Here is a 13,256-nt window from a genome sequence, read left to right as displayed (position 1 = left end):
AGAAAGCGCGCCGTCCAGCTCGGGAAGGAGCGAAGAATTGTGTAGATCCGCTAAGCCGCTAAACCACGAAGGCCGGCTTGACTGGCAAACAGCGCAGCAGCGCAGGTCAGGCTACAACGCTCTCGTGTCCCAGTAAACCCTCTGTCTGCTCTGAGCGACTACTCAAATACCAACGCTACACCCACTCCTAACCTGGCCGGCCCTGTCCATCTGAACATCTGCAGCGACCTTGACCATGCGTTCTACTACCGTTGGCTCCACTCTGCTCCTATTGGCTGGCGCCGTTGCAGCGCAGCAGAGCGAGAGCATCGTGACGGACATTCCGTCGTCGCTCATCCAGACGACTGAGCAGGTCTTCACCATTCAAACTTCAGTCCCGACGGGTACGACATCAGCTTGCTATGCAGTCTGCATCAAGGAACCGTGCTACGCATGTGCGCAAACATACATCTTCCTACCATGTCTGAGGCTGAGTAGCTGACCATTGTAGGCTCTACCACTCCCAGTGGTGACCCTACCGTGAGCCTGCCTGTCGAGTCTCTACCTATACCCAGCAGCATCAGTGATGGCGATGTCACACTAACTCTGCCTGTCGAGTCTCTGCCTCCTGTTGGGTCAGAACCTACACCGTCAATCACTGGCATCCTCACGAATCCTCACCTGCCCACAATCTCGCAAACGACTGATCCCCTCATGTCAATTCCACAGGGAGAGACACCCGAATCCACTGGCGCACCCGCAACCTCTTCTGCTTCTGGAAACGCGACGGCCAGTGCGTCCAGGTCAGCGCCGGCTGAGCAGTCAACAGCGGCGGCTCCTCCGTCGCTCAAGGGCGAAAACACACCATTCATGCTCGCCCTTGGTATTTCAGGTGTGTCGATCTTTTTCGGTGCTGCGTGGACTCTTCTTTAGTTACTTGATCGTTTGATGCAAGCTTGTATCTGCTGGTCATGCATCGCGCATTTCTACGCGATGTTGCGAAGAACAATAATCCACCAGTGAATCAAGCAACCCATCAAGGTACACGAATCAACAATTAGCAAGTTAGGAAAAATAAAAGGAACCATGGGATGCTCAGCCACATACATAGCGTACCAAGTAATGACGAAGTTGATGTTCAATACGGCCAAAGAACGAGATACGCGTATTGTTTACTGCGCCCACTTTCCCAGTCTTGTTGATGATGGTCTATTGGTCGAGCCCTGCGACATACTGCGCCGCTGCATCCATGGCTCCACCGCGGCTACCCAGCACGCCCAACCAACTAGGCGCAACCAACCACCAACATTGCATACAAGAAGCCGATCCCCCAGCATGTTATCATTGCGCTGCCCATTGCCCCCTGCGGGTCACACACTCCGTCATAGACATTGGCAGCACCTGCCATTTATTATACCCAGCAACCAGGTTCGCCAAGGGGCCTCGCCAACGCAACCAGCAGCCGTTGACCAGCTTGGCTGACGACCGGCGCGCAAGCAGGAGGCGCTGCAATTCACCCGAACTTTACTAAAAGCGTAGAGTCGCCCATTGTTATTATTTGGTTTAGGTACAATGGCTTCTTCAAATCCAAATTCAAGCGCCTCCCACGCAAATATCTCGACTCCTGTCCCTTTTCCACAACCTGGGGGTCTTCACAACAGCTCAAGTCCTACTCCGACCGGAACGACTGCAGAGAAACAGCGCGCGCGCACCTCGACCAACGCCTCGTCAGCATCGAGTAGAATACGAAGCGCAAGCATAAAGCTCATGAATGCGGACCCTCCACCGGGCATGTGGGCGGCCACAGGAGGCGTTGCATCCAAGGCACCTTCGCTGGTAGACATCAGGCGTGGATCGTTTGGTTCTGAGGGCTGGGACGAGCAACGTCAACGAGAACATCGCCGTGGCAGTCAAGAAAGCAACGAACGGCCTGCTAACAACAGGAAAGGGTCGTCTGGTAGACTCGGCCTGGAACCTTTCCCAGCACTGACCGAAGAGAGATCGTCCTTTGAGACTCGCGAATACGCATCGAACTACTGCGCTCAGAATGATGCTAAAGATGCCGGGGCTGGCATCATAGAGCCCACGACCTCGCATTTGACCGACAAAACAAAAGAAACTGCAATGCGCCAACCAATGGGCACATCACTTCAGGTAAGTCGCTTTTACTACATTTAACGCTGCCTATACCGCAAAGTAGATCGAGCTCATCGGCTGGAGAAGCACATGGAAGTGGTCAATAAAGTTCGCGCGCAGTTGGTTGATAGCTACCGTTACCCTCAGTTTTTCTAGCCATGCATGTACTGACTGAGATGCGTTTAGTATGCGAATGGATACATACCGCCGCCCAAGCTGCCGTGGACAAGATCCTTCACGATTGGGTTGAAAGGATTTTGGAAATGGTTCCTGACCATCCCGGGATTCCTAATCACAGTGTACGGCCTCAACGTTGTTGCCTGGGGCGGCATGCTCTTTCTATTACTATGCAATGCGGCTCCCGCCATGTGCACGCCTACATGCGACGACATCAATTCTCCTCGCAGGATATGGGTTGAGATTGACTCGCAAATCCTTAATGCGCTTTTCTGCGTTACTGGCTTCGGCCTTGCTCCGTGGAGGTTTCGCGATCTATATTGGTGGGCACGGTGGAGGCTTGGAGGCAGCCAGGCCAAGCTGATCGGCATTCGACGACTTGCTGGCATACATCGAGGATGGTTCCGACTTCCTGGTTCAGAACAGCTCTCTGAAGAGGTAGATGCAACAAAGGTTAGCTCTGAGGATCCAGCTGTACCAATACCAGCCAGCAAAATTCCCGACCCTCCCCCGACAGGCTCGCGTGCATCACCGACTATCCCCTGGAAGATGGATTTTGTTTTGTGGATGAACGCTTCGAACACCTTCTTCCAAATACTACTTTGTTTCTATATGTGGCACTACGACCGGATTCAAAGGCCATCTTGGGCAACTGGGCTTTTCGTTGCTCTGGGTTGCATAGTAGCAGGCGTTGCAGGGATCATGATCGCCGTCGAGGGGAAGAGGATCAAAAAGGTCGAGGGCGTGCCTATGCGCAAGGAGGACCAACGCAGACCGCCGGATGAGGAAACACAGTCTGCCCAAGATGTTCCGCTTGTATCATATCATGGCACTGCTTCGAAGGCATGATGAGTGCCCAGAAAGTTCGCATGCGCAGGATGTACGGGCGCGTAGTTTGATTGGCCCGGGATCATCTTGGCCTGAATACCGGCCTCCACCTTAGGACTTAGGTTATGTGGCGAATGTCTGGATATCCGGCAAGCTGCAGCAGACATCATCAATTCGAAGGTGCCATCACCGTGAGCCGTGTCGTTCTGTTTGTGATTTTACTTGTTGCAGCAGGCATCTTCATCTCGCGTGACCAACTGAGGTACTTCCGTCCACGTTAAGACGAGTCATAATTGATCGTCTCCGAGCCTCAACCTTGCGGCTCCGCGTGTTCGCATCACGCCGAAATCGATCTCCGGCCGAGGCTGACACAAGACAGACGCTAGGACTATGATCTGTTGACTAGAATGACGTAGAAATAACGAATCTACTCAATACTTACGCTTGAATGTGACTGCTGCACGAGACTGTTCATAGACTTGGCTTCGTTCTAGAGCTGATTTGATACTTTAACTCGCTGCTTCTTGATTTTCCCACGACCTCGGTCTTTCGTTCCTTCTGACTGAGTCTTACCTTCCAAGATATACATGGAAAGCACATCGCCGTGGATCTCATCATAATCTACCCTCCACTATTCATACATAACCTAAACAACCTGTGAGTGTCAAGCATCACATCAGACTGAAGCAAGCGCTTGCGAAAAGGAATAAGATGGCTTCCGCCGAATACTATTTAGGCAGTCAAGGAGCGCAACAATATCATAGCCAGCATCCGTCTGCTACATACCCACCTCAACAAGCGCAGTATCAGCATCAACAGCCTCCAGCACAACCATGGTCGCAACAACAGTATAATAACTCATCCTACATCAGCACCCCACCGCCCTCGTATTCGCCATATGCCACTCAGCGAGGAAATCAGCTTCAAGCATACCCTCCATCACATCCGCCACAGCAGCAGCAGTACCCTGCCAAGGGTTACCAAGAAGCAGTAGCACCATATTTTCCACCTCCACCACATCAGCCAAACGGCTACTTGGGCGCACCGCTACAACACGTCCGTAGCCACTCCCAGCCTGCTACTCGAGTCCGATTTGCAGACCAAGAATCGACTGCTCTCGGTTCAGAGACCGAATTGGACAGCGACCTATCTCTACGACGCAAACACAGTCACTGTCGAAGTTACGATCGCAGGCGCGACTATGATCGCTCAACAGATTTAGACCATGAATCAGACTACAGCGACCGAGAGCATGATTACTCTAGTAGCCATCGTACCAGGGGCCACGAAAAGAAGCATGAGGATCGAGATACGTTCTTAGGTGCCGGTGCTGGCGGCATCCTTGGCGATGCCATCTTCCCTGGTCTCGGTACAGCAGCCGGCCTGCTGATTGGTGGGCTTGGTGGTAGAAAATACGCGAAGGAAAAGCGGAGCCATAGCGAAGAAGGACGGCCTCATCGACACCGAGACGCTTACCGCGAAGGAAGAGAGGAAGGGCGTGATGACAGAGAACACGGAAGACATAGACATCGTGGTGCATACCGTGAAGGCAAGGAGGACAGGAGGAGAGATAGGGCTAGAGACTCTGGCTATGGACATGACGAATGGGACGTAAGAAGCGGCTATGGAAATGCGAGGGATGACAGGCACGGGCAGCACTACGACGGTTGTGAGGATGGGCACAAGCAGCGCGGGAAGCACAGAAAATATGGCCAGCGGGGCTGGGATGAAGACAGTGCGACCTTCAAGAGCGGCACAGCAGTACGGTAGATGAACCTGAGGCCTGAAGTCCACGAACAGGTAGGTGCCCGAACAATGCAATGTCTTTATTTTATGTCAATGCTTTCGAGTGAATCGCGAAGCACGCGTTCTCAGGTAATTGGAACGGCGCTACTGACTAAGCTGGCTCGAGCTCTTCGCGACTTTCGCAACGCGTCGAGCTTCACTTCTCTTCTTCCTCTCAAAAGCCCACCAATGCACGCTCGCGTCGCTGCATCAACGCGCGAGGTCCACACCTTGCGCGACTGTCCGCCATAAAGTGTAAGCACCTTTTTATCTTCTCCGGCCCTTCCCTTCATATGATGTTAGAATGTCATTCATTCAGTTATCCCTGTCTGAAAACTACTGTTGAAAAAAGTAAAAAACCTGATTGTGCACCTTTCGAGCCCCCTGTTCTGCTCCAGAAAATCTCATAGCGTAGAGACTGACTCATCCTAGAATGCAGAGGCCTGGTTCGAAGTTGCTCTGCGGGTTTGCGACGGCTCCACAGCCGACCGCGCTGCCGCTTCGTCATGATTCATACTCATGACGAGATAGCGATGTTGTACGCGTCTTCGCTGTAGTGGATCGCCTTGCAGGCATGCGTTCGCTGCTGTCTTCCATGTCTCATCCCTGTTCGGAGCATGTTCCGTGTTGTTGGGCTTGGGGGCATACCATGTGCCGTTATTAGCGCCAATAGACAGCCTTTCGTTCTGTGTCGGACCGCACTTTGCAGGTACCTTTCGACATGCGCTCAGGCGCTGACGGCAGATGGCTACTTAAAGTTATATTGGCGGTATTGTCGATGTGCTTTAGACCAGATGAGACATGGATCCAGTCAAGTGTGCTGCCGTCGTTGCTCTTTGACTCGTCTGAGATTAGGAATGCCGGCGTTTCTGCGTTGCGATCACCGGGCTGTCTATCAGTGACGTGATCCAGACGATGCGACGATCAATCGTCCTGTCGATATTCTGCTCTTTCGAAGAACCTGCAAGGGTCGCTGTGTGTCTTGTACTGCATACGTATACACTGAATGGAGGGAACGTCCCATTATACAAGTCAATACACCTATCAAGTTACATTCTAAGTTCCCACTTATGAATACTTGTGACGATGAATCATGCAGCGTGACCAGGATGTGATGAATGGAGTTTCGATGCTGCCCTGAAGCATTGCCGCACGCTGCTCGAATACAGCTTGTTCGAGATGGCCATACGGTTGTGTACATAGTTTTCCTTTGACTAGACGAGATGCGAACAGACGCTAGGTCTTGTAATCTGTGCGCCGAGACCTTCGAAGTCGAACAATTTCACTGCTAGCCTTGAAGGTTTAGAGACAGTCAGCTTAGTCGAGTATATGTTGTAGGACACAGAATGCGTAATATGAAAGAAAGACCTTGCAGCGGAGGCTTTTGCGACACTTTCGAGTGGCGATGACACGCCGCTGTCTCGTCAGTCAGGGCGCAGCTGAAATCGGTTTCTCGCGGGTACAATTATTGTCTTCTAATGACGGCAGTCGCCGAGAGTAAGCGGGATCGTTGTCATTTTGTAGCATGCACAATGAAACGAAGAGAGGCTTTGAGATATGTGGATGCTGTAATGGTTGTTCTAGCTAAACCGAACCGTAAGTATCGGACAACGTATCTGACTTGGTTTTAGGTACTGCTGACCGTTCCGCTACAATGAAAGGTGTATTACAGGATGCTGCTAGGGTGTACAGCGCGCCGACCGCAGGACGTAAGGAACTAGGAAAATAATTACGATGGCCTAAGGATTTAGTGAGCGCCCATGAGCCTGCTTGTATCAACTCAAGCTATATCTTCCGTGAATTCGTTGAAAAGCGTTATTGTTTCGAATCGTTCTGTTAGTGTGTTGATGTCACCGGCGATGTTATCGTTCAATGTCGGCGCTACGACCCAACCTCCCTTGCTGCGATTGATGAGTTTCGCACGTTGCATTGCTGCCGACTGAGCCTCTATACGGATTGCATCAGAAGTCGTAATAGCGCCCTTGTCTGTTGCAATGGCTAGGATTGCTCGGATGGTTTCGATCATGTAGACATAGGATGGAAGAAGCTTCTGACTCATGGATATGCAGAACGCCAAGTAGTTGTGTCTTTCCTTGTCGGACACGTCGTTCAGTACAGCATTCACTGTGAAAACCATGGCACAGCTGAGTGCGAGATTCCAGTATGCTGGCGTGTACTGAATAGCAAATGCGAACAAAATCCCTGCATTGAGTGTCAAAATTAAGATTTAAATGCTGAACATTCCGGGACTGACCTTTGAGCTGCATGACTGATGCCGCGAAGATAGTCTTTGGCGACGACGGTCCGGGGACATAGGCTTGGAAACCATGCTGTTCATCTGACGCAATGTATGGGCGGAAGAGGTCCAAAACAACCATGTGGAGTATTGTACTACGCGTTGTTAGTACGCTCGATGTGGATGTCGAAACGCCAAAATATTTGGAGCAAACGAGAGGAGTAAAAGTCCCGGCGTTATGTCAAGCTTTTTTCGCAACATTGTCAGACAAGAGCGATCGCACTATCATCGGAATTCAGATGTAAAATACCTTCGGCAACACTGTTTCATGGACTCATGGTGGCTTCTTAGAGCTACAGGGCTGCGTTCTCAGTGTGCCAATGGAGAAAGAACTTACTGAAAGATGAGGACCCAGTGAGGGGTGTTGTCTGCTCTGACCATCGATTTGGGCAATGTGCTTACCAGCTCGAGCAGTTTGTGATACTTCCCAAGGGCAAAAGCCAGCGATCTTGCTCCTATCTTGTTATCCCGGTATACAAGAAATATCTCATTAACAATGACCCAAAGCCTGCAGAAGATCGAGTGAGCCTGCTGAACCTCTGTGAAGACAGGACTTACATTGCCGGCCTCCTCCATGTGGCTGTCGTCGGGTGCTTGGTTGGCTCTCAGATCCTCTGGTAGCGGCATGGTAGGTGGATGTTCAAGTGGCGCTACTACTTGAAATTGGCTCATTTGCCTGGATGCAAAAGTCAATGCTCAGGTTGGGAAAAGATGCTTTAAAGTTTACCTACACAAGAAAGTTGAAAAGCCCCCAAGCAGTCTGGCTCATTGCTTCTCTTGTCTTCAGCGACCCAAACGTAGCTGGGTCGGGCTCGCCGAACAACTTCATCCTCTTTGCTGCGTCCTTTGCTGCTATCAAATACTTCATGGCTTTTGGTACGTCTGCACGAACAGCGATTGATATGTAGAGGAGTGCCATGGCTGCGACGGTGGGCAGAGTGTCGGTTGTGCTTTCAGCGGCGAAAAGTTTTTCAGCTTGTTGTTCGAACTGGTAGCTGTGCTTTGCTGCCTCCGGATAGATCGAAGAATAGCCTTGCTAAGCCACATCAGTGCTCGCCTATATCAAGTAGATTTTGAATATCATACTAGGGCGAACGCGAGCATTGAGCTCACTAGAAGAGGAGAACATGTCGAGTTCGAATCAACTCTACACTTGACTAGGTCGTCAACGAACTGCGACGCATCGAAGAAGCACCATATTGGATGGTGGGTTTCGAGATACAAGGATATTGCAGACGCCGCATGTTCGTTCGAAATTGACACGGAAGTCCAGAAGTCAATGTTCAGCTTCTCAAGCCGCGAATCGCAATAATGAGGACGACCAGATTGCTTCTTTGTGGTCTTGACGATTTCAAGCTCAGAGACATGTGCGTGTGACGATTCATCATCCAAGAACAGGGTGCTCACAGTATCCTGCGCAACGACGGGAAGATCCAAGACACAATACGCTTTAGGGTGTCGGACGAGTAACTCCAATTCGCAGTCAGAGTGAACGGCCGGAAGGATAGCTCTTGCTGCGGCTTGTTCTGACAGAGCAGTGCGTGGCGACTCGCCGCGGAGCGTTTTCAGCACGTCAGAGGGGTTGGTGCCCGCACCCAAGCGTTGCACGGTATCGTGAGCAACATGTTGTGTTCTGCCCTGGAGATGTTCAAAGATGTCCTGGAGGACGGCTAGCTTATCCCGTAGCGCAATGTTCTCCCGTTTGAGGATGGTCGGGCGCATCTCCAGGTTTTCATCGTTCATATAGACGCAACGCCTGTCGCGCCTGTGGCAAGCGGCACATGCGGGGCGTGCCCCATCACAGCCAATTCTCTTCTGGCGGCACTCATTGCAGGCGACGGAGACGCGCTTCCTCTTGGAGCTGGGGCCTGATGGCGGTGGTGAGCGCGGACGTGTTGCGGGAAGAAGAGGTCGCAGACTGTTGTTGTTCATGGCGAAATATCGAAACGCAGCGCCAACGGTGGTGCCATAAAGAGGTCGTGCAGCGTCGCTATGAATGGCTGGGAACGTCTGCCAGACAACCCCGCCGCACCTGTGCCACATGAGATCTACTGACGGAATTTCTGCCCGCCAATGGTGCGGCTTTAACGACGGGCGGTGAGGTTTGCCACAGGATCGTGCAGGCCGTTATCACACCATGAACAGCGGCTGCAAGCCCATTGGGCGCTCTTTTCTTTGTCGATGCACCCCTTCGCCGCAGCCTCGCATTCAACGGCCAATCTCAGCACAAGATTCACAGTCCCTAAAGCACTTCACGCATGATCCTCCAACAACAATCAATCCGTATTGAACATACAGTCCGCTTCCATGGCGCAACACCATTCGCGAACTGCAACTTATCTTGAATTCGTGTTGGTCCCTGATCCCTGACGTGGCACTGCTGCAGCACGGAAAGTGTCTGTCTGAACAGGCCCCCCAGCCAACACTGCACTGCGTGCAGTGTTGGCTGCGATAAGCGGCATTGTACCATTGGCAAGCTCTCGACCCCTTGATGGTAACACAGCATTTGCATTGTTCCTCTACCCGAGACCCGAAGCAGCGAGGCTAGGGGAGGAACCACGCTTACTAGACCACTGCAGCGCCCTCGTTCCTTCGACTTCAAATGCAGCAGGAACGCCCCCTTCGCCCCCTGTTATCGACCACTACGGTGAGAGGGGTGACGCCACCACAGTCTCGGCGTCGAGACCGCGTTGCCTCTGCATGTGAGGCGTGTAGAACCAGGAAGACAAAGTGTAACGGCGCACGGCCGACTTGTTGGGAAGTTCGTCTCGAGCATACCGATGTAGTCGGGACATCCACTGATAGCGTACTAGTGTCAGAAACGATCCACCCATTGTCACTACATTGCCTATTTCACTGAGACACAAGGTAATCTCCATAGCCTGCTTGCAAAGGCGAGTTAACATCCCTTCAAGGTCAAGCAGTGAAACGCAGACATGATGCTCTCCAAGCACGAAATGAGGCATACGCTGAACTGTTTGGCCTCATCCAGACACGTCCAGACGGTGAGTCGCTCGAGATACTGCGGCGTATCAAAATGGGCGCAGATGTTGAGAGCGTTCTCCGTCATGTCAGGGACGGAGACTTGCTCGTGCAATTACGCGTACACCCAGAGACCAGGTTGCGATACACTCTTCCGTACATGGACTCGATGCCTGCCTTCTTGTTGGTTCCTGACAATCCCTACCTTGCCACACCATTGTATGAAGCAACCTTTAAGCCACCGAGCTTCCTGCCTGACAATGTGACCTTGAACAGATCGAAGATGGGCGAATGCGTGGATTCCTACATGATGCCCAGTCACGCTGCTGAAGTAGTGGAACCTATACTTGATCGAACACACGCAAGACAGTGGACCAATGTCATTTCCGATAACGGCCTCTTTCGTCGCCTGGTCACCATTTACCTTTCACGTCACCATGTCGCCTTTTTCTGGTTTAACAAGGATCTTTTCCTTGAAGATATGGCCGCACGACGCACGCAGTTTTGCTCGTCTCTTCTGGTCAATGCCGTGCTTGCTGCTGCTTGTGTAGGTGCTCACAGCTAGCTCGCTTCAAACTTTATTAACATAGTCAGCAAGCGTACAAAGATATACCTGACTTAGCCAAAATCTCGATGACCGACAACCTTCAAAACCGATTTCTCCTCGAAGCTAAGCGCTTATGGGAATTAGAAATGGGCATTAGTCGTCTCACTTCTATTCACGCTGCGCAAGTGATACACGCTATCTTGAATGTTAACGGTCTAAGTACTGTAGGAGACTTCTATATCTCACAAGCTGTCGTCATGGCGCACAACCTGCGGATATTTGAACCAGTGTCTGTCCAATCGGATGACAGACTTCGAAAAGGACGAGAATTTACTGCATGGGCGCTCTGGCTGTGGCAAGTCGCTGTGGTACGTTCGTGCCCTGGATTCATGTCTTTTAACGGATCTTTCCTCAAAGAAGCTCATTAGCACTGCTTTCTTTTCGCTAATATTTGCACAGAGCTACTATTATCGACGCCCACCCTTCATAAGAAATCCACCGGCGTTTGCAGCCCCAGATCCAGACGTTGATCTAGAGTGGTATGGTGACATTTACGTCAGATACCCTTTAAGCCCGACCGTTACACGCATGTACCTTGGGCATGTGATCAAAGCTACAATTGATTTGAGACTCATCGTGAACGACATATCATTGCTGCAATTTGTCCACAACGAAGAAAAGGAACTATCTCCTCAACAAGTACTCGACTTCAAGGCGAGACTGGATGGACTGATGAAGCAACTCCCTGTCACTCTTGCTCCACGCAGAATCTCGCTTCCTTGTCATCTCAATGTCCAGTAAGTTGTTTGTCCTTGCTTTTCCTATACCGGTTCCCACAGACAATTACCCCCCAAATAACGTAGCGCAACACGAGCAAAAACCAAAGGTCCTGCCTCTTGCGCCTCATTTTTGGGGTCTTCGGCTACACCTTGGGGCGTTTTCCCTTGGAAGTTTTTCACCAAAAGCTCTTATAATAGCACTTACTGACCTTTCTTCGTCAGCACTGAGTTTTATATTTTCATGCATAGTCTCTTCCAAGGGCAGGTCACAACACAAAAAACTAGCTTGGCATCACCACACTTATTTGACGGAAGAACGGCGATTCAGATACAAGACGAAGCCTATGTTCGCTTCGAGACCATCGTGCGTCTCCGATATCTACGACACAGCTTCAAGGCTTACGATGCTTGGGGTATATTTTTCCTTGTCTATCTCGGCAATCTTGCACTCCACGCACTTATTGAGGAAGATTCAAATCTAACGAACAGATTGACAACCACAGACGTCATACGTTCCACCGCTTTGCTTTGCATCAATGGACTGATTGACCAGTCACAGTGCGTCTACTCGGGTACACTGTTGTCCTATAGCATGATCGAGCGGCTCAGTCCTGTTGAAAAAACTTTGCTTGGTCGTCACATATCTCCCAGTATTGGACAGGTCGATAAGCCTTTCGATAGCCAAGTATGTAGCTTACAGCATATGACGACCAAGTCAACTGACTAACGTGATATTGTAGTGGCCTATGCCCAACATCAAGGTTGAGCGTAACGAGGAGGCATCCATGAACCATATTTTGAAGAGTGTGCGCAAGTATCGATCGAGCACAGAGAAAGCCGAGCAGGAGATCGTGCCGTCAGCCGGAGAGTCGCGCCCTTGACTAACATCATTTGCGCGACATCTAGATGATGTGGACGGAAGACATACAAAATTGTTCTACGCACATGGTCTTATGTTTTTTTGGATTGACAGAGGCTTTCCATGCATTGGGTTCGTATGGTCAAACGCCGAATTCTCCTGATTCCTCTCGAGTCTATTTCCACTTCTGCGAACCAATGTGTTCCCTTCTAATATCCAAAATTTACCCAAAATCACATAGAATAGTGTAAAACCGCCACTTGTTGTGGAACAGACCTGTATGACCAAGCACGCAGTTGTCGTACGTCTATTGTCCAATGCGCAGACTACCAATCTTATAGACGCCACTCTCCTAATAATGGACTGCTGACGAGATTTAACTTTACCTTGCATCACAGGACCTCTTAAGTTTTCTTCCTGGTGTTTTACAAATCGAGAGATTTATGAATCGCGGTACACGACCCTAGCACTTGGGTGTGACAAGTGGACTTGTGTCCCCGTCGTTGCACCCTGCATACGCAAGCAAGCAGGGTCTGCTTCAATGCTCCCGCCCTTCAACCATAGATACCGGCTCACATGGTAACCGTGAGTAGCTGCGACAAGTTCATCAAGCCATAGTCTTGTAATAGTCAAGATCTCCTTATCTGTAAGAGCGATAGAGGCGGGCACAGACATTTAGCTTGCGCACTTGCACAGCGTGAGAAATCAATCGAGTCTTGTTGTGCATAATGCTCGAGCATCATCGGCTCCATTGTGTCAACTTCAACAACAAGCCATTGTAGTACCGGGCTGAACATCGAACGCCCATCAGCTTCACAAGCCATCTCTTGAGTGCGAAGATAAGCTCCGATTCGCTTCAACCATCAGATTGGTACTTGCTCACGGCCA

At 50.8% G+C, this 13,256-nt stretch overlaps 6 protein-coding genes across 6 annotated transcripts; 5 read left to right on the top strand and 1 right to left on the bottom strand.

The window, feature by feature from the left end:
- Positions 1–235: 235 nt before the first annotated feature.
- EKO05_0008688 (uncharacterized protein) lies at positions 236–912 on the top strand (the record flags this gene model as incomplete). The annotated part of the gene is made up of 2 exons (XM_059637353.1): positions 236–434; positions 491–912. The coding sequence occupies 2 exons, from the start codon at positions 236–238 to the stop codon at positions 910–912; spliced, it is 621 nt and encodes a 206-aa protein (XP_059493336.1).
- A 639-nt stretch (positions 913–1,551) lies between these two features.
- Positions 1,552–3,141, top strand: EKO05_0008687 (uncharacterized protein; the record flags this gene model as incomplete). Its single annotated transcript, XM_038941713.2, has 2 exons — positions 1,552–2,133; positions 2,302–3,141. The coding sequence occupies 2 exons, from the start codon at positions 1,552–1,554 to the stop codon at positions 3,139–3,141; spliced, it is 1,422 nt and encodes a 473-aa protein (XP_038796224.2).
- Positions 3,142–3,831: 690 nt separating this feature from the next.
- EKO05_0008686 (uncharacterized protein) lies at positions 3,832–4,890 on the top strand (the record flags this gene model as incomplete). Its single annotated transcript, XM_038946598.1, has 1 exon — positions 3,832–4,890. The coding sequence occupies one exon, from the start codon at positions 3,832–3,834 to the stop codon at positions 4,888–4,890; it is 1,059 nt and encodes a 352-aa protein (XP_038796223.1).
- A 632-nt stretch (positions 4,891–5,522) lies between these two features.
- EKO05_0008685 (uncharacterized protein) lies at positions 5,523–5,807 on the top strand (the record flags this gene model as incomplete). The annotated part of the gene is made up of 1 exon (XM_059637352.1): positions 5,523–5,807. One exon carries the CDS (start codon positions 5,523–5,525, stop codon positions 5,805–5,807), a length of 285 nt encoding a protein of 94 aa, XP_059493335.1.
- An 878-nt stretch (positions 5,808–6,685) lies between these two features.
- Positions 6,686–9,244, bottom strand: EKO05_0008684 (uncharacterized protein; the record flags this gene model as incomplete). Its single annotated transcript, XM_038941814.2, has 5 exons — positions 6,686–7,107; positions 7,160–7,296; positions 7,539–7,877; positions 7,933–8,237; positions 8,288–9,244. 5 exons carry the CDS (start codon positions 9,242–9,244, stop codon positions 6,686–6,688), a joined length of 2,160 nt encoding a protein of 719 aa, XP_038796222.2.
- Positions 9,245–9,803: 559 nt separating this feature from the next.
- EKO05_0008683 (uncharacterized protein) lies at positions 9,804–12,390 on the top strand (the record flags this gene model as incomplete). Its single annotated transcript, XM_059637351.1, has 7 exons — positions 9,804–9,962; positions 10,015–10,069; positions 10,117–10,730; positions 10,778–11,098; positions 11,190–11,527; positions 11,732–12,194; positions 12,250–12,390. 7 exons carry the CDS (start codon positions 9,804–9,806, stop codon positions 12,388–12,390), a joined length of 2,091 nt encoding a protein of 696 aa, XP_059493334.1.
- Positions 12,391–13,256: the final 866 nt, after the last annotated feature.

The sequence above is a fragment of the Ascochyta rabiei genome, chromosome 15 (genome assembly GCF_004011695.2).
Source record: "Ascochyta rabiei chromosome 15, complete sequence".
In the NCBI taxonomy this organism is placed as follows: domain Eukaryota; kingdom Fungi; phylum Ascomycota; class Dothideomycetes; order Pleosporales; family Didymellaceae; genus Ascochyta; species Ascochyta rabiei.
The sequence above is the reverse complement of the archived record's forward strand: the minus strand, read 5'-3'. Positions and strand labels throughout refer to the sequence as shown.